This window comes from Moschus berezovskii, chromosome 24, assembly GCF_049115385.1.
Source record: "Moschus berezovskii isolate FMDL1 chromosome 24, NW_MosBer_1.0, whole genome shotgun sequence".
Classification (NCBI taxonomy): Eukaryota; Metazoa; Chordata; class Mammalia; order Artiodactyla; family Moschidae; genus Moschus; species Moschus berezovskii.
In genome coordinates, this window is record NC_142483.1 from 1673984 (window position 1) to 1691671 (window position 17688).

Consider the following 17688-nt stretch of genomic DNA (forward strand, 5'->3'; position numbering starts at 1 on the left):
ACATTCAGTCCTGGTGTAATGAATATTTTATGTAGCACTTTGAAATGGTAAACCAAAGTCGAGTCAGAAAATACTAATTTCCGGTTCCCGTGACAATTTTAACTCATCTCCTAGTGTGGCATGGAGGCACCCAGGCAGACTTCCTACAAAACCTCCTGTGTTACACTGACTCACTGTTAGGCCTTCGGAAATCACTCGGTAAGTGTCTGTGGTTACCACACTACAACTTACCTCAAGATATTATAAAGAGTAATCAATTAGGGAGGGAAATCTATGAAGCTGTGCAAACTTCTTGGTAATAAAACTGTGTAAGCGCGAAGTACCATTGCATTATGGGTAACAGTGCAGAAAGTGCTAGGCAGTTCAATCGTTATTAGAAATTGGACAGTTTCACAGTGAATTTTAAAATATTTTAACTTTACATTGTCTTGATTAACACAAGTTCAAATAATGGGTCCTTAAAATAGTCCATCCACTCCAATAATTGCTCCCAGCTCTGCTAAGGGGAAATGGCAACCCACTCCAGTATTCCTGCCTGGAGAATCCCGGGGACAGAGGAGCCTGGTGGGCTACAGTTCACCACTGAGCGACTTCACTTCACTTCTGCTAAGTGTTGCAGTGATTGATTTGAACCGGGTTTAACCCTCTCAACAGCTGAGCTCTTAACCTAACCACACTGCTGCACTACCTCCTCACCACGTGCTTTAAGAAGCTGAACAGCCGTGGTACTAGGATTCAATGAGGTGCAACTGGGGGCAAACAGTCACCTGTGGGTGGAACTAAGTATCGTTGCAAACAAGGACTGGTGACTAGACACAAGCGCTCACTTTCCGAGAGCAAGACAGTCATTAAAAGAATGAAAAGTACACTCCCGGGCTGTAATGGCCAGCCGGGGCCGCAGGCAGACCTGCAGAGCACACCGAGTTTAGTGTGAGGCTGTGGTCGTTTAGGGCCTTTGCGGGCTTCAGGAGACCGGGAACTCTTCCGTTTTTCTCCTCGTTTTTAATGAAAGCCTTTCCAAAATGGGACACCACGGTCTGTAAGTGCTTAGTTTACATCCAACAGTTTCTCTTGATGTCACCGTGACAGCGTGTCTACGCTACGTTCACAGTGTCTCTCGGAGAAAGCCTGAAGGCCTGCAGGGACGGTGGCACCCCGGGCCCGGTGGCCCTCCGGCCGCAGGGGCCGCCACGCGTCGCGTGCTCGGCGGGTGACGAGGGGTGTTGGGGCGGCCCCCTCCCCGCGCCCGCTCCCCACAGCCGAGAGGCCCCGGAAGCAGGGCCCGGCCCCGGCGGCGCTGAGCCCGCCCCCGGGAGGAGGAGGCCGCCGGGCCCCGCGAGCACAGAAAGCCGCTCCCGGCACCCCCGGCCGCCGCCGCCGCCGCCGCAGCCAGGAGGGTCGTCGAGCCGGAACTCCGACCGCGCCCACTGGGCCGGGCCAGGCCTCGAGGCGGGAAGGCTGCGCGCAAGGCCCGGCGGGAAGGGCCGCGCGCGCCCGGGGAGAGCCCCGCCCCCAGCGCTGCGTCGGGCGCGGCGGCCCGCCTCGCGGGCGGCCCTGATTGGACGGCCGGGCGCCGCGCGCTGATTGGCCGCGTGGGCGAGGCGGCGGCGAGCCGTGCGCAGCGGCGTGTGCGGGGCCGTGTGCAGACCCGCGTGTGGCGCAGGCAGGGACCCTGAAAATAAACAGCTGCCGCTTCGCGAGCTGCCCTCCCGGTCTGCGCCTGAGTCTCGGCCGCTGCGGGCCCTGCGACGCGGAAGGTGAGGCCGCGAGCGGGCCGGGGGCCGCGGCGCGGGGCTGGGGGCCGCGGGCGGAGCGCCGGGCCCGGGCGGCGGCGATGGCGCCCGCGCTCCGGCCTGCTCCGCTGCTGCGTCAGGCGGGAAGCAGGCCGCCGCCGCCCGGGCCCGGCCTGCGCCCCGCGGCCGGCTGCCCCCGCGCCCTGCCCGCCGCTCGGGACGCGGGCCCGCCTCGCTCGGGCCTCCGGGCCCCGGCCGCAGCGCCGCGGCGTACGAGGCCGCGCGTCCTTGGGGCCGCGGCGGGGGCTCCGGGCCGCGGGGCGGGCGGCTTGGCGGGAAGGCGCGGGGAGGGGCCGCGTGGGGAGCGCGCGGGGCGGCGGGGGGCCGGGGCCGGGGCCGGGCCCGGCGGGCCGCGCGCCGAAGGGCCAGGAGCGGCCTCGGGGAAGCTGTCCGCTCCGGGCGGGGGACACCGCGCCGGAAGGCCCGTGCGGCCTCGGGACTCGCGCTCGGTGCTCCGCGGCAGCTTCAGGATTCTTGAATTTTTATCGTCATGGACGTGCCAAGTTACTGGTCTTCGGTTGCACTTCGGGAAAGGGCAGATAAGGCTCGATTTTCTTGACTCAACACTACTTTAAGTTCGAGAGGCCTCTAGGAAAAACCGCATTATCGGCAAAACCCCATTATTCGGCCAAACTTCCAAAATCATGGCAGCAGCAGTAACCTTTGCATCTTCTCCGGGGTAGATGAATGCAGTTTAAAAACGAGACGAGAAGATGAGGTAACCAATCTCCATTTGGTTTTTCCAAACGTGAAAACCTATTTTAGCAAAGGCATAATGGGCCACATTTGGGTTCGGGTGTTGATTTTATTATGGATAAGGCTTGTGCTTGTTGCCACATGTTAACCACATGGCCTCAGCCACAGGACACTTCCAAAGGAAGTGACTGCATCTGGTCCTGGGGGTCCTAGGAAAAGAAAACATTGCTTGGTTTTCATCTGTGACTTCAGACAGTATGTTTCAGGCGTTGTTCAGAAGGACCCACGAAAAGTATAGGGTAAATAAGCCAAGAATCTGGATTAGCTTGTCTTTTTTTCTTTTCCCCTTCTGTTTTCTTTTTAGGAGGATTGATTTTCATTCTTATCTTGTACCCTCCAAAGACAAGTTTTTGAGAAAAGATTTTTTCCCCTTGTTGTTTGACTCACTTTTGGAGAGAAACACAACTAGTTAATTTCTGCCTCAGTGAGTTAAGTTTAATTTAAATTAGCAACTTTTTATTCTTCTGCTCAATCTCTCTTAGTTGAATGTAAGGATTTGAGGGTCTTAGATGAATAAGAGGTTTTTCCTACTTATAAGACTTTCTTTCTCTCTGCAAAGCAATTACTTTCAAATACTTCTTAAAAATTACTGTGGTCATGACTTAATCAAATACCTACGAAGTGCCACGTTCATAGTTTGATGTTGTTTTAGTTTGTTGAGCCTGGTTCTTGTTTAAGAGGAGCTCTATGTACTGGAATATAAAAGGGATAATTTATTATATTCCCAAGGGCTGGATAAAGAACTTAAAGTTTTTTCCAAGTTGTAACTCTTGGCAACAATTAACAACAAGGTATATATTTATGTAGTTATCTAATATGTCAGAGACTTGGGTTAAGTTTTTCTTAGCAACCAAAGGTCCACAGTCCTTTTCCTATTGACAACAAACTAGGTATTTTAAATGCGCAGTTTAAGGGATTTATTACACTTATATTTGGACATCTGGAACAGGCAGAATATCTTTTTTAAAGTACTGTAAAAGGGGATTCTTTTTACTTTTCTTGAAATCTTGAAGTATGTAGCATCTGCATGGAAAGCTTAAAGACAAGAGAACCACAGTTTTAACTATTTGAAGGGATTGGTCTCTTGTCTAAATGCTTGACCATGAGAGGGAGAGATTCTGCTTCCCTCCTCCCGCGCCTGTAGGAATGAGAGTTTCTTTTTTAAAAAATTGTTGGCTTCTTTCCTTTTCTTAGCCTTCTGACAGTAAGTGGAGAGCAAAAGACTGGTGCCAAGGCCTCCTGGCCTGCTCTGTGGAGAGCACCCTTTCTGTACTGGCAGGTTTAATAGAACTCCTATGCTGGCAGTGTCAGATGCTACTGCAGGCACGGCATGCTCTTGAGAGATTCCAGGAAAAGTGTGCACCATTTTCATGTTAAAAAGACTGTGGTCTAATTCAGTAAAGATTGTGGCCGCCAGCATTCACACTGTGAGTGGGTGGGCTCTGTTAAAGGGACTGACCATGCAGTATGGTGTCACTCAGAGCAGCTTGTTAATTCCAGATGAGGGTGTTAGCTAGAGAGGTCAGGTTGCCAGTCTTTGCCACTCCTAAATTCTGCCTTGAGGAAGGTTAAAATCTAAGATGACTTTAAATTCTTTCATGGGAGTGGGTTTTTAAAAGCGTATCAGTTCTATTTTGTTTTGACTCATCTAATTTGGTATACTTTTTTGATAGCATTTTCATGAACTTTATCACTTAATCCTAACAAAAGCCTCTGCAGAGGACTTGGAGCTCACTGTTGAAATCCTGACTCGAACTGTCTAGTTGTGTGTGTGGCTTTGGGTAAGGTACTTGGTCTCAGATCCTCAGTTCCTCATCAGTGAAGTGGGAACAAGGATCCATAACTTGCAAAGTTGCAGGGATTATAGATAATATGTATGTTAGTCCTTGACTCATAATAGATATTTAGCTACTAATTAAAACCTTTCCAGATATGCAGAAATGGATGTAAGTAACAAGATCGGAGAAGGCAATGGCAAGCCACTCCAGTACTCTTGTCTAGAAAATCGCATGGACAGAGGAGCCTGGTAGGCTGCAGTCCATGGGGTCGCTACTAGTCGGACACGACTGAGCGACTTCACTTTCACTTTTCACTTTCACACATTGGGGAAGGAAATGGCAACCCACTCCAGTGTTCTTGCCTGGAGAATCCCAGGGACGGCGGAGCCTGGTCGGCTGCCGTCTATGGGGTCGCACAGAGTCGGACACGACTGAAGCGACGCAGCAGCAGCAGTAGCAGCAACAAGATCGCACAGTAAATGCAGGATAAGAAGCCAGAACTGCTCCTCGTATTGTTCTCTCTTCTGCATTCTTCTGGGCAGAATGCAGGTAGTACACAATATCACTTGTTTCCTTTATTTTATTTTTACTTCATACTGAAGTGTTTGGGTACCACGTTGGTACTCCGAACTGACTTAGTAGAGCATAATGATGGATGAGTGCATTCTGAGGGCAGCGGCCCCTCTGTGGGCTTGGGGATGATGAGTGGAGATAAAGCAGATAGGAAGCAGCAGAGCTGTGCCAGGAGAGCAGTCTCACCCGTGCTCCTCAGCCACTGACGCCCTTTCTCTCCTCCCCGTTGGCTGCTGCTTATTTTATGGACTCGCTGGCTCCTACTCATTGGAACGGATTGTTAGTGTTGACCAGATACTGTTGTGTTTTAATCAAAGCGGTTTACTGGCTTTGTTGTTAGTACCAAAAATGCGGTAGATTTACCTCATTGAAGACAAATATGTGTAACCGTTAGTGTTTTGGTACTAGTTCCAGGAGTTAAGCCTCACAGCCTAGATGAGTGCAGAATCGGAATAGTCGGACCTCCCAGTTCAGGTCGCGTCTTGACTGCACCAGGCGTGCCCTGGGCCCTGCCACATCTTAAGTGTGACTTGTGTCGTCAAAATTCAGTTAACTGTGGTCGAAGGGAAACATAGTGCTTCCTGGGGTTGGAAACGGGAGCTCATTTGGAACTGACTCTCTTGCTTCTCAAGAAGGACACATTGTAGACCAGGAAGCTGGAGTGTAAGCGGGGTTAGGCCCACTCTAAGCCTGCTGTGTAGATCGGCCATGTTGCGAGGCTCGTGGGCTAAATCCCCGGCCAGAGAAAGAAGCAGGGCCCTGGCAGTGAAACGCTGGAATCCTGATCAGCAGGCTGCCAGGGAATTCCTTGGGGTGAGTTCTGCCTGTCTGCATTTTAACCTCAGCAGGGGCAGAGTGGAACGGAAAGAAGAACTGTGAGCGGTAGACAGATACTGAAGCTTAACTGAGCACGTGTTAAGCACGAGGGACCTGGTAACAATTCTGCTTGCAGACCAGGACAGATGTGTCAGGTGTCCTGAGCTAATGCAACAAGTACTGAAGTGGTTAACCCTGTGGTCCCCAGATCATTTTACGTAGTGAGAATACACGGGTGGAGATGGCAGCAGTGATTTTTAGCAACGAGAAGGAAAATGTGCTCTCTCACTGCCAAGCGACAGTGCGAACACAGGATTTGCTTTCTAAAGTAGTGTATGTGTGTTTTGCAGCATTCCATAAAAGATTACCGGGGTCTTGTTGAATTCTTGGAGTAATGAGAGAGTCTGGGTGGCAAGCAGAGGTCCTGGCTTGGCTACTGACTTTGTAGTGATCTGGGGTGAAAATTTCTCAGTTACGTGTGGGGATTGTAATAGACAATCTGAAATGCGTACTGAATCTAGATTGTAGTTAGTCCTTCATGACAATGTAAAATTCATTGTTACTCTGTTTTTTGGCCGTACTGCATTGCGTGTGAGATCTTAGTCTCTTGATCGGGGATCGAACCTGGGCCCTGGCAGTGAAAGTGCTGAGTCCTAGCTGCTGGACCACCAGGGAATTTCCAGCTTCATTGTTTTAAATGAATAGTGCAGCAACTCATCTGATAGCAAAAATTTAGGTGGTTTTTTTTTTTTTTTTTTGTCAGTACTTACTGGATTGGGTTGGGTCTGTACAAGAAACACAGGTTTATTTCATTCAGCAAATGACTATTGCCTCCCCCCACCCCGCAAAAAAAAAAAAAACTCAGCAGTTAAAATCTTGAGTTATATACCTGCTACTAAAAGGGTAGTTGTATGGGTATTATTCAAAGGCGAATAACTTGGTCTGTGCCTTCAAGGAGTATGATAAAAAGCACACTGGCAGAGCAGGCACAGCGCCCCAAGTCTCAGCAGGAAAAGGAGGGTTCCAGGCTGGTGGTGTGGTCAGGCTCTTTCATAGAGCTGTCATTTATTTGAGTTGGCCCTTGAAGGTTGGGAAACGTTGTGACAGGTGCGAGAGGCGGAGGCAGATAAGTGCAGCAAGACTCCCAGCCAAGAGCAGTGGGGATCATGGAGCCGTAATTAGTGCTCAGCTCGGTCTCCCCTTCCTGCCTCAGCTTTCCTGAGGAGCAGCATGAAGCTCTCTAAAGACATTGTAACTTAATGCGTTCATATGTATGATGGGCACTGGGGTAGGTAGGGTGCCTTTAAAACGGTGGAGTCAGTTGGATTAATGGTAATTACCTAAGAGCTCTCAGTAACCATGTGGAGCAGCTCACTGAGATTGGCTTGGCCAGAGAGGAAGAAACAGTTCATGAAAATCCACACACAGGTTAATCACTTCTTCGGAAGCTAAATTTTTTACACTATTTGTAGACTGAAAGTGAACCTAAAATTTTCACTGTTACCTTTCTTCCACTGATAAACACCTGATGATTGATTATGTTGTATTTTCCCTTGTGCTTTACCATTATGAAGTAAGCAAGAGGTCTTTTTAAAGCAGCAGTGTAAAAGTGAGGTTGCCCAGAACTGTCGTTTATTTTAGCTTTGAAAAATGCATGTTGAATGTTGGGTTGTCATTTTTCTAAGAGATAAATATCTTGTTGAAATAAAAAATTATAAAATACTTAGAACCTGTCATATTGCCTGGATTGCCTTGTGAAAGGAAAGAACTCCTTGGGACCAAGAGTGAAAGTGCTCACATTTGCGGGCGTGCTCAGTAGTCTCTGACTTTTCGCCCCGTGACAGTAGCCCACCAGGCTCCTCTGTCTGTGGGACTTTGAGGCAAGAATGCTAGAGTGGGTTGCTGTTTCCTACTCCAGGAAGTGAACCTGTCTCTCTTGCATCTCCTGCATTGGCAGGCGGGTTTGTTACCTCTGGGCGACCTGGGAAGTCCGTCTATACGCAGATTCTGTCCCGTTCCGTCGCTCAGTCGTGTCCAACTCTATGCGACCCCGTGGACTGTAGCCTACCAGGCTTCTCCGTCCATGGGATTCTCCAGGCAAGAATACTGGAGTGGGTTACCGTTTACTTCTCCAGGGGATCTTCCCGACCCAGGGATCGAACCCGGGTCTCCCTCATTGGAGGCAGAAGCTTTAACCTCTGAGCCACCAGGGAAGCCCTAGAGAAGATGCAGAGGGGAAGTAGGATTGAGGGGAGGACAGAGTGCCATAAGCACTTTTCCTGTGATTGCTTTATGTGCTCTTCACTTTTTAATCTCGAGTGTTTTCTCTGGAAACCAGTCCTCCACTTGATTTAAAATGCCAGCACCCATATAGGAAAGCAGATGTAATTTTGCCAAATGCCTTTTTAATCGTCACAGACTGGTTTCTTCTGACTGGAAATGTGCTTTGTGACAGCATGGAGTGTGAGTGCCGTGTTCAGGTGTGCTGTCCTCCCCGCTGTTGGTGATAAGTGTACAGGGCGAGTGTGCGAGTTGGTAGACAATGTCCTCTGAAGATTTATCCCGGCTCTGATTTCAGACACAGGGGATAGGAATGAGTTCTTTTGAATATTTGACGGTGGAAACTTTTGAAACTAAACTTGAGCATAATTTTAGTCACTAGGTTTTGCTCCATCAAGTTTACAAACTTTTTGCACCATTCTTCGACACTGGAATTAAGGGCAAAACATGTTTAGATACAGGGAAGTGTGGAAATGTAAAGGTCACATTGTTTTTAGCTAGTTTTTAAAGGCCAGTTTAATGGGAGTTTGTCCTGCAACATTCCATTTTGTTCTTTTCCATTCTTTTCTAGGAATAGCCCCTGCTTATTTTTAGATTATTACGTAAGAAGTATAAAATGCATTTGCTTTAGTTGGGAGTTTCACTTTTATTTTGAAACAATACCCAATAAAGGAGTCTACTGTGAAATTCCAAGTAACCTTGCTTTAGATGTAAAATTACAGAAGAAAATTTGGAAACGGAAGAATCTAGAAGAGGGGAAATGGCCCCAGTGCTACCGGGACTTTACTTTGGTGTTTCTCTTTGTCGTTTTTCTGCTGTTTTTAACAAACTGCCCCTCTTCTCGCACGTCTGCTCTTGAGTGCTCGGTCGACAGGCAGGGCCTCGGTGTCATTAAGTGCCCTGTTAGGTGCTCTGGTGCTCAGGAGCATTTTTACCTCTGCTCTCAATTGATGCTACTGATCCACGGGGTCATTCCAGGTTTATAACCAGTATGTGACTTTCAGTTGCCCACAACCGAGTTTTATCTCTAATGGATATTCATTCACACTAACCCTGTAAGTCCCCTTAGTAACCGGATTAACGCGTATGCATAATCTTAACGATTATGCAGTGGTTTTGTTACATTTTTTAATATATTTCATAGTCATAATGCCTAAGTATATAGTTATCGGACTGTTTTTCTAAGCAGTATATTGGTTGGCTTTTGTTCCTTAAGAATAATTATCCAGAAATACACTAAATAGGGAATAAAAGCTGTAAGTGGTGTTGAGTGGCTTCATGTTGTCGTTTTTAATGTTTTGAAGATCTGACTGCAGCCATGAGCAGCAATGAGTGCTTCAAGTGTGGACGGTCTGGCCACTGGGCCCGGGAGTGCCCCACTGGTGGGGGCCGCGGTCGTGGAATGAGAAGCCGTGGCAGAGGTGGTTTTACCTCGGATAGAGGTATTTTTGTCGAATAAAAAATTCTGAAGTACTTCAGTATTGCTGAGTATCAAGACTGGTCTAACTAGCCATGTGTGCTTTGTTTCTGTTCAAAACAGGCTTCCAGTTTGTGTCCTCGTCTCTTCCAGACATCTGCTACCGCTGTGGTGAGTCTGGTCACCTTGCCAAGGACTGTGACCTTCAGGAGGATGGTAAGTGTTTAACTCTTCCTCTCCCACCTTCCAGAGTCGGGCGAGGGGAGCGTGCTGGAGGAGGCTCCCCCCTGGGGTGCGGTGCGGAGCCTAGTGGCACCCGTGAGGTGTTATAGTCTGGCTCTGCCCTTTCCCTACTGCTGAAGCCTGCTATAATTGTGGCCGGGGCGGCCACATCGCCAAGGACTGCAAGGAGCCCAAGCGGGAGCGGGAGCAGTGCTGCTACAACTGCGGCAAGCCCGGCCACCTGGCCCGCGACTGCGACCACGCGGACGAGCAGAAGTGCTACTCCTGCGGCGAGTTCGGGCACATTCAGAAAGACTGCACCAAAGTCAAGTGCTACAGGTGAGATGCCGGGGGGCTGCAGCAGCCTGGGCTGGCCATCAGTGGAAGGACCCGGGGGGGTGCTGCGGCCCCCGACGTGGCCCTGACCACACGGGGGTTGGCATGCGTGGAAGGATGTCAGGGTGTAATAGTTTGGCACCTTCAGAGACGTTGTAGAAAACAAAGTGTATGTTTTGTATGTGTAATTCATACGCAAATCTTTTGTCATGAAATCAGAAGTCTCTGCTTGTAAATGTGACATCATGATATATGCACATGCATCCGCTTTGATACGTACATATGTGAAGTCTTAGGGGTTCATTTGTATAAAGATCAGCCACCTTGGCCAGTGTTTTGGTGGTGATGTTGGATGGTCTCCCGTGGGAAAATGTTTGATTTTATGCTGTGGACTGCTCAGTTGAGTAGCTTTGCTGTCAGGTTCCTCCTCCTTGGTCTTAGTTCAGGGGTTAATAAGACTTACTGTCTGAAAAACACAGATGTATATACTTCACTCGTCACTGCTTTTTGTTTTGCAGTAACTAATCCTTCAGTACACTCTGACATTTTCTGAGCGCTATTGTGAAAGCTGTTTTAATTTCCTCTCTTAGGTGTGGCGAAACTGGTCACGTAGCCATCAACTGCAGCAAGACAAGTGAAGTCAACTGTTACCGCTGTGGCGAGTCAGGGCACCTCGCGCGGGAATGCACGATTGAGGCCACGGCTTAATTACTTTCCTTTGTCGCCCCTCCTTTTCTGATTGATGGTTGTATTATTTTCTCTGAATCCTCTTCACTGGCCAAAGGTTGGCAGATAGAGGCTACTCCCAGGCCAGTGAGCTTTACTTGCCGTGTAAAAGGAGGAAAGGGGTGGAAAAAAAATCGACTTTCTGCATTTAACTACAAAAAAAAAGTTTATGTTTAGTTTGGTAGAGGTGTTAATGTATAATGCTTTGTTAAAGAACCCCCTTTCCGCGCCACTGGTGAATAGGGATTGATGAATGGGAAGAGTTGAGTCAGACCAGGAAGCCTGTTGAGGGTTTCTCAAATATGTTCCCATGTAGGAGGTAAAACCAATCCTGGAAGTGTCTGTGAGCTTCCATAAATAACTTTAATTTTAGCATAATGACTGCCTTGGATTGTCTGACCTCAGTAGCTATTAAATAACATCAAGTAACATCTGTATCAGGCCCTACACAGAACATACAGTTGAGTGGGAGTAAACAAAATAAAAAGACAAACACGCATGTTAATGGTTGTGCGAGAACACTCGGGATAAAAGCCTGAGCAGGAACAACCTCACCACAGCATCGATGCTGGGTAAATAGATGGTGATGGCAATGGTGTAGAACACATGTTTTCAAAGACTAAATCTAAAACCCAGAGTAAACATCTATGCTCAGAGTTAGCATAATTTGGAGCTATTCAGGAATTGCAGAGAAATGCATTTTCACAGAAATCAAGATGTTATTTTTGTATACTATATCACTTAGACAACTGTGTTTCATTTGCTGTAATCAGTTTTTAAAAGTCAGATGGAAAAAGCAACTGAAGTCCTAGAAAATAGAAATGTAATTTTAAACTATCCAATAAAGCTGGAGGAGGAAGGGGAGTTTGACTAAAGTTCTTTTCGTTTGTTTCAACTTTTCATTAATGTATATAGTGCAAAATGCCATATTAAAGAGGGGAGCGGAGGACCGGAAGCTGACAGTTTGGCGTTTTCTTTTTGTATGAATTCAGTCTCGTCTTCAGTAAGGAAACGTAGCTGTTAAAGGGAGCACAGGCTTCAGATGCTTTGTCAGCTCTGTAAGGATACAGACATTTTAATTCTCATCCATTATAATGGTGGCCTTTAGTTCCACATTGATTCTGAACCGTTCTAACACCGTGGATGGTTTTTAAAGTCTTCATTGAATTTGTTACTGTATTGAAGTTGTCTTATGATTTTTTTGGCTGCAAGGCGTGTGGAATCTTGGCTCCTGGGTCGGGGATGAACTTGGCGCCCCCTGCACTGGAAGGTGAAGGCTTACGCCCTGGGCCACCATGAAGCCCCACCATTACAGTTTTAGCATTTCAGATTTTCCTGGGTTTCACAGGGATCTGAAATGTTGGATTCTTTGTGTTTTCTCTTAGGGTCTGATCTAGAGTTGACCTTCAGTTCAGTCGCTCAGTCGTGTCCTTAGAAGTCATTTAATGAACTCACTTTATAGATGAGTTCCTAGAAGCTTAAGTTGCTTGAAGAATGTGCAGCTGCCTGGAGCCTCAAGTACCCTTCCTCTCCTGTACCCTCTAAAGGATCCTGTCCCCCCCGTGGTTGGTGCCCCGTGCTTCCAAGGTCATTCATGTGCCCCTTCATACTGCTGGGGTCTCTTCACCTCGAATGCGCTGTTCTGCACGCCGTGTGTAATCTGGTCAGTGTACGATGGTGGGTCACTGTAGCGCTGTAGTCACCGGAGCAGTAGGAAAGTGAAACCCCAGAGCCAGTCCATTTCCTTACTATTGTACCAGCTTACAGCTTTGTTGCGCTTGTGTGGCTGGGTTTCATTGTTTATTTCTGGCCGAGTGGCACCACCTGTGGGATCTTACTTCCCTGTGTCTCCTGCCTGGAAGCTTGGAGTCTAACCTGGGACAGCCAGCAAATTCCCTTTGATGTTTTTATGAAGCAAAGTGTTGTATCGCAGATGTTAAACATGTTAGAGATCATGATAATTTTAGTTTTCTGGCACAAGTATGAAACAGTGATGTTGCATTTCATCAGTTTTACTGCTGATACAGAACTTGACCTCTTGCATTGAAATGAGAAGCGTTTCCCTTGAAAAGTCAGTAATCTGTCATTCATTCACCTGATGATTTTAGCATTTCCTGTTTGTGTACAGTTGGGAGAAATGAAGACTCTCGCTCCCTGGTTCAACAGAACCAAGTTGTACTAAGTCATACAGTGCCCTTGAGGGTTTTGAGGATTCTGGTGAATGATGAGTATCATCCACTTAGGAAGAGTTGATTTTTTTAGATAGAAGTAGGTTTCTGTTGCAGTTGTAGGGAAAACAGTACCTTGAAGGATTTTGTCCGGGATGTTGGTAGCTGCTGTGTCTGAGTTATCTTGACTGTTTCGTATGTTAAATTATTCATGGAACAGGCGGTCCTTGTCAGTAGGCGAGGTACCTGGCTTCTAATGAGACGTCATTGTCTCCTCGAAGTGTCAGAGGCAGAATCTTGGATTTGGGGGTCAGGGAAGCCAGTAGCATATACCTGTGCCATCTGTTCTGCTCCCTGTTCCGGGACCCGTTTCCCTTCGTTGTGCACTAGTACTGGTTGTGACAGTCCTTGTTAGACTGAACTCTATCGTTTTTAAAACCTGCTAGAAATTCCGGTGGTCGAAAAGATTTTCAGCACGTTGTTTATTGGACTTATGTAACTGCTGCAGCCGTTTAAAACACTTCTAACAACGGTTTTACAGAGTAGGTGTTAAAGAACATCTCTGTTAGAGGCTAGCATTGGGCATGACTTTCTCAGGGTAGGTACTGAGCAGTATTTTGTAAGCTGCTCAGTGACTCCCAGGATAAGGAGGCAAGGTCATGGCCCCAGTGGTGTGGTTATAATTTAAGAACAACTCAGTCCAGAGCTTGTGCTCTGAATTACAAAGGTTCATGTACATTTAATTATCCTTGTTACTTGCCTTAGAATTGGAAGAGATTACATTGAACTTAACAGCTTTCCATCTGTTCATTTCCACCTCTGCTACTAACCTTGGCAATGAATTTGACTGCTTGTAATCTCAGTAAAGGTTTTGGTAGCAAGCTGTGGTGTCAGACCTGTCTCCTGAGCAGGCTGATAACGTACGTGATGGTAATGAGGGTCACAGTGGTGTCTTCCACATCACAAACGTCATGTTTTCACACCTGGGTTTCTGCTCTTGTGCTTGTGAAAACATACCTTCCTAGACGGGTCTGGGGTGAGCGAGGCAGCTGCAGTGAGCGGAGTACACGCCCTTCAGCCGGTCGGGGTGCTTTTGTGTTCATGGCCGCGTTTTCCATGGAAGGTACTTTGCAGTATGAGCCACGAACGCTGACCTGGAACTTGACCCCTCTGGTCTCCACGGGAGCACACTGCTGCGTGGCCCTGTTGGGCAAAGAGGGTTTGGCAGCAGAGGCGACAACTGCAGTGGCTTCTCAGCAGGCCTTCTCCAGCGCACCGAGATGGGCTTCTTTCACAAGCAGGGCTGCCTGCGCTTCTCACCACCCACCCTCGTGGCCCTTCCTTCCAGCCGAGCCCTCAACGTCCTTCAGGTTCGTAGCTGCAGTTAGCTTGCCCTCTTGTGCCTGTCACGACAGTTGCTGGAGCAAGATGAACCCAGGTCTCCTGCATTGCAGGCAAGTTCTTTACCATCTGAGGCACCAGAGAAGCCCTGTCAGAGTCTGGGAGATGGAAACCATGTCTATACTTCCCGGTCAAGCCACAGAGGTGTGTGCATTAGGCCCGGAATTTTCAGCACTCCCATGTCTGAGGCAGCCTTTTTCACTGGAGCTTTAGGGAGCCTTCCAACCAAGGATTGATTAGAGTGGATGAGTCTGTCAAGGTCTAGAGAAGATTTCCAGCTGATTTATTAGAGGGATGGGCATTTCTTTTCGGGGGTGCTGTGCTGGGCCTTCGTTGCTGCGTGGGCTTTTTCTGGTTGTGTGACACACAGGCCTTCTCCATAGCTGTGGGGTGTGGGCTGCTCACTGCAGGGGCTTCTGTTTGGAAGCACCGCCTCTAGGGTACATGAGCTTCCGTAACTTTGGCTCCTGGGTTCCAGAGCACAGGCTCAGTAGTTGGGGCACACAGGCTTAGCTGCTCCGAGGCCTGCGGGATCTTCCTAGATGAGGAATCACTCCATTGGGAGATGGACTCTTTACGACCGAGCCACCAGGGATGGGCCTTTCTTTTAGTGCCTCCAGGTGGTATTTTCAATTTGGGTAAGTGAAACTCTTCATGCAAATGATGTGGTCTGTTTAAACGCAGATGAGGTGACACTTGTCCAAGCTGAGGCCATTTGCTTATTCACTAATATTCTGGGTGAAATATTAGGCAACAGGAACCTGGACAGATACAACAGAGGTCAGAGGTGGCAAGTCACCGATCGTGAGAGTTGCGTGTGTGACTTCTAGCACCTGGGTAGGTCAGTTCTCACCTCCCCCCAGGGCTGTCTCAGTGCCTCTGTACCCGGATCTCCAAAATTCTCCTGGTTTTAGCAGCAGAGCCTTGCTCATGTTTGAAGCTGAAAATCCATGGATGGGGGAGCCTGGTGGGGTCGCGCAGAGTTGGACACGACTGAAGCGCCTTAGCAGCAGCATATAGGCAGCAGACCACACTGAAATCTCTGCTCGGGGTCAGTTGTTGGCTCATACTTGAAACTCAGGCAGTAGCTCTGAGCTCATCTGTAAAGTGGAGAAAAGCTATCTTGCAGAATCACTGTGATAGTGATTGGGTGACAAGACATCATTGGTAAAGGGTCGAATAATCAGTGGTACCTATTTCTTTTCAAACCTGCAGTGCCACCACACTGCATGCTGCTGAGAGGAACACTTCTCAATGTTTGTCAACCCTGAAATGGGGCCAGATGAGCCAGTTATCAAATGCTTCAGTGTCCGGCCACTAACTCCAGACTCCAGGAGGCAGCGGGTCATGCAGGTGAAGTTGGTCAGCTGGCAGATGAAGGAGGTGGTGCTGCAGGAAACTGGATGAGGGCCCTGTCCCTCGGGACAACAGCAGCAACTTGGCTCTGCTTTATTGAGTAGAACTGCTTACTACTTCAAACTTCATTTAATGCATTCTTGTCTAACCCTGAGCCACATTTTGAAAATCAGTTTTTCTTGGGCATTTAGACCTTGATTCAAAATTAGTTCCCAACCTAAACTTTGATTATAAATGCAATTTCACTTTGGAAATTTGAAGCAGAAACACTACAAGTATAATGGATTAAAGTCTTATTAGTAACTGAAATTTTTCTTAAAATTTTAGGATGCTCCAATCATACACCTTCCCAAGGATTTAGACCCAACAGAATACCATCCCCTCATGAGCATGGGGGTTTCTGGTATATTCGTGTCGTTAACTCTAGGTTGGGACAAAGAAGCCCAAAGTCGATTAAAACCTGCTATGCTGTAATTCATGGGGTCGCGGAGAGTCGGACACGACTGAGCGACTGAACTGAACACTCCCTGTGAGCTGCGGCCTCTTTGAGGAGAGCTGTGTTATCTTGGTCTCGTACTGACATTCTTACTTTCCACTAAGAACACGATGCTCCAAGATCCACCCGCATTACACGGAGTCTGCATTAACTTCAGCCGCCGGGCTTGGGGGACCAGGACATGTACCTGAAGGGAGGGTATGCTTCTGCCTCAGATGGACCCTGTCACCATCTCATCCTAACATCACCAAAAGCGTCATCCCATCCAAGTTACAAGTCTGCTCTAAGTCTGGTCGGCTACAGAGGTCCCAGTCTGTCCTAAATCAGCTGTGGGTGAGATCTGGGTAGGATTCAGCCTGGGGCCTCACTCCTATCGGGAGCTTTGTGACTTGCTCCCCAAGACAAGTGGGAGACGGGTCCCCAGCAAAAAGACACAGGACACTGCCCTTCAGGCTGGGAGACTGGAAGGAAAAGGCCTCACTGGTTGCAACCAGTTACAGAATCCAGCAGGGCAAGTGGTGGTAGGGCGTGAGCACATCCTCTGGGCTTGAGCTGCCTCCCCAGGAGCCATCGGTTCCTTTCCATGAAGGGTAGCACCTGTTCGTGGCTGCACACTTTGATCAGCCTGTTTCCTGCCCCTGGAATTTTCGGGGGTTAACAGCCTTCTTTTGTACCCTCTGTCCCTTGCCTTCCAAGCTGGCAGTGGTTCTGCTGGTGTGAAATGTTCAACCCTGGGGGTCTCCTGCGTGTGCCGTGGGAATTCACTCCTATCTGACAAGGTCTCTGCACACCTCTCCTGGATAATCCAGCTGTATTCCTGGCTTCTGCTGAGATGGTTGAAAGTGGCCATCAGCCTGGAAGAGAGCCCCTTAAAGCTCACAGTACTAAAGAAGCGAAGGGAAAAGGGCAAGGCACGTCCACACTTTTCAGGGCACCACCTAAGTGGCACACATTCTTCCATTTCCATAGGCCAGGGTTCCCTGGCAAGCCCACACCTAGCTCTCAGGGAGGTGGACGATGGACTGTGCCAGGACGGCCTGAACTTATTAGAGGGAAACTTGTCACGGTTCAGGCACGAGCCCCTGGTGTCTGTTCCAAGCACTCGTCGGTCCTATCCGAACCACAAACGTTAGCTGCGTCTCCCGATGGCCTGTGCTTCCCGGCTGCTACCGGAGCACCCAGCAAAGATTAGGCCCCGTGTCCCAGGAAGTTACTTCCGCAAAGCACCATGCTGGCCGAGGGGGAGGTGCTGGAAGTGGCCACCGGGGCCCTGAGGGAGGAGCCCTCAGGTCCATCCCTAGCGGTGGCCTCTCCCCTGCCTCCCTGGTTCTGGGCTCAGGCCCTCCTGATCCCCGCGACGTGCCCAGTACCCACCGACTGAGCTGCTCAGTCACAGTCCTTTTCTCCCCTGGGCCTTAAACGTTTATTTTAAAGGGTGACCTCAAGCCTTAGTCCAGCCCGGACAGACCCCGCGATTCCAGGAGAAACTCTCAGAAGCACAGACACGAAATAAACGCCTGAGAGGGGAGGGGGAGCTGGCGAGGCGAGGCAACGTCCCGCCCCTGGCGAG

The 17688-nt window shown here is 48.8% G+C and overlaps 1 protein-coding gene across 4 annotated transcripts; it reads left to right on the forward strand.

Moving 5' to 3' along the window:
- The first annotated feature begins 1598 nt into the window (after positions 1-1598).
- CNBP (CCHC-type zinc finger nucleic acid binding protein) lies at positions 1599-11597 on the forward strand. 4 transcript variants are annotated; one of them, XM_055413459.2, is made up of 5 exons: positions 1599-1757; positions 9301-9438; positions 9537-9629; positions 9776-9974; positions 10562-11597. In XM_055413459.2, exons 2-5 carry the CDS (start codon positions 9315-9317, stop codon positions 10677-10679), a joined length of 534 nt encoding a protein of 177 aa, XP_055269434.1. In that variant the 5' UTR covers positions 1599-1757; positions 9301-9314; the 3' UTR covers positions 10680-11597. The 4 variants fall into 4 exon arrangements, with proteins under 4 accessions (XP_055269434.1, XP_055269433.1, XP_055269436.1 ...); XM_055413458.2 differs by having other exon boundaries at positions 9537-9627; positions 9771-9974; XM_055413461.2 differs by having other exon boundaries at positions 9301-9417.
- Positions 11598-17688: the final 6091 nt, after the last annotated feature.

Excerpts from the sequence above, each read along its gene's own strand:
- CNBP (XM_055413458.2), top strand. The coding sequence starts at position 9,315 with ATGAGCAGCAATGAGTGCTTCAAGTGTGGACGGTCTGGCCACTGGGCC. Across the intron at positions 9,628-9,770 it reads GACTGTGACCTTCAGGAGGA|TGAAGCCTGCTATAATTGTG; the intron begins TGGTAAGTGTTT and ends TTTCCCTACTGC. Across the intron at positions 9,975-10,561 it reads ACCAAAGTCAAGTGCTACAG|GTGTGGCGAAACTGGTCACG; the intron begins GTGAGATGCCGG and ends TTCCTCTCTTAG.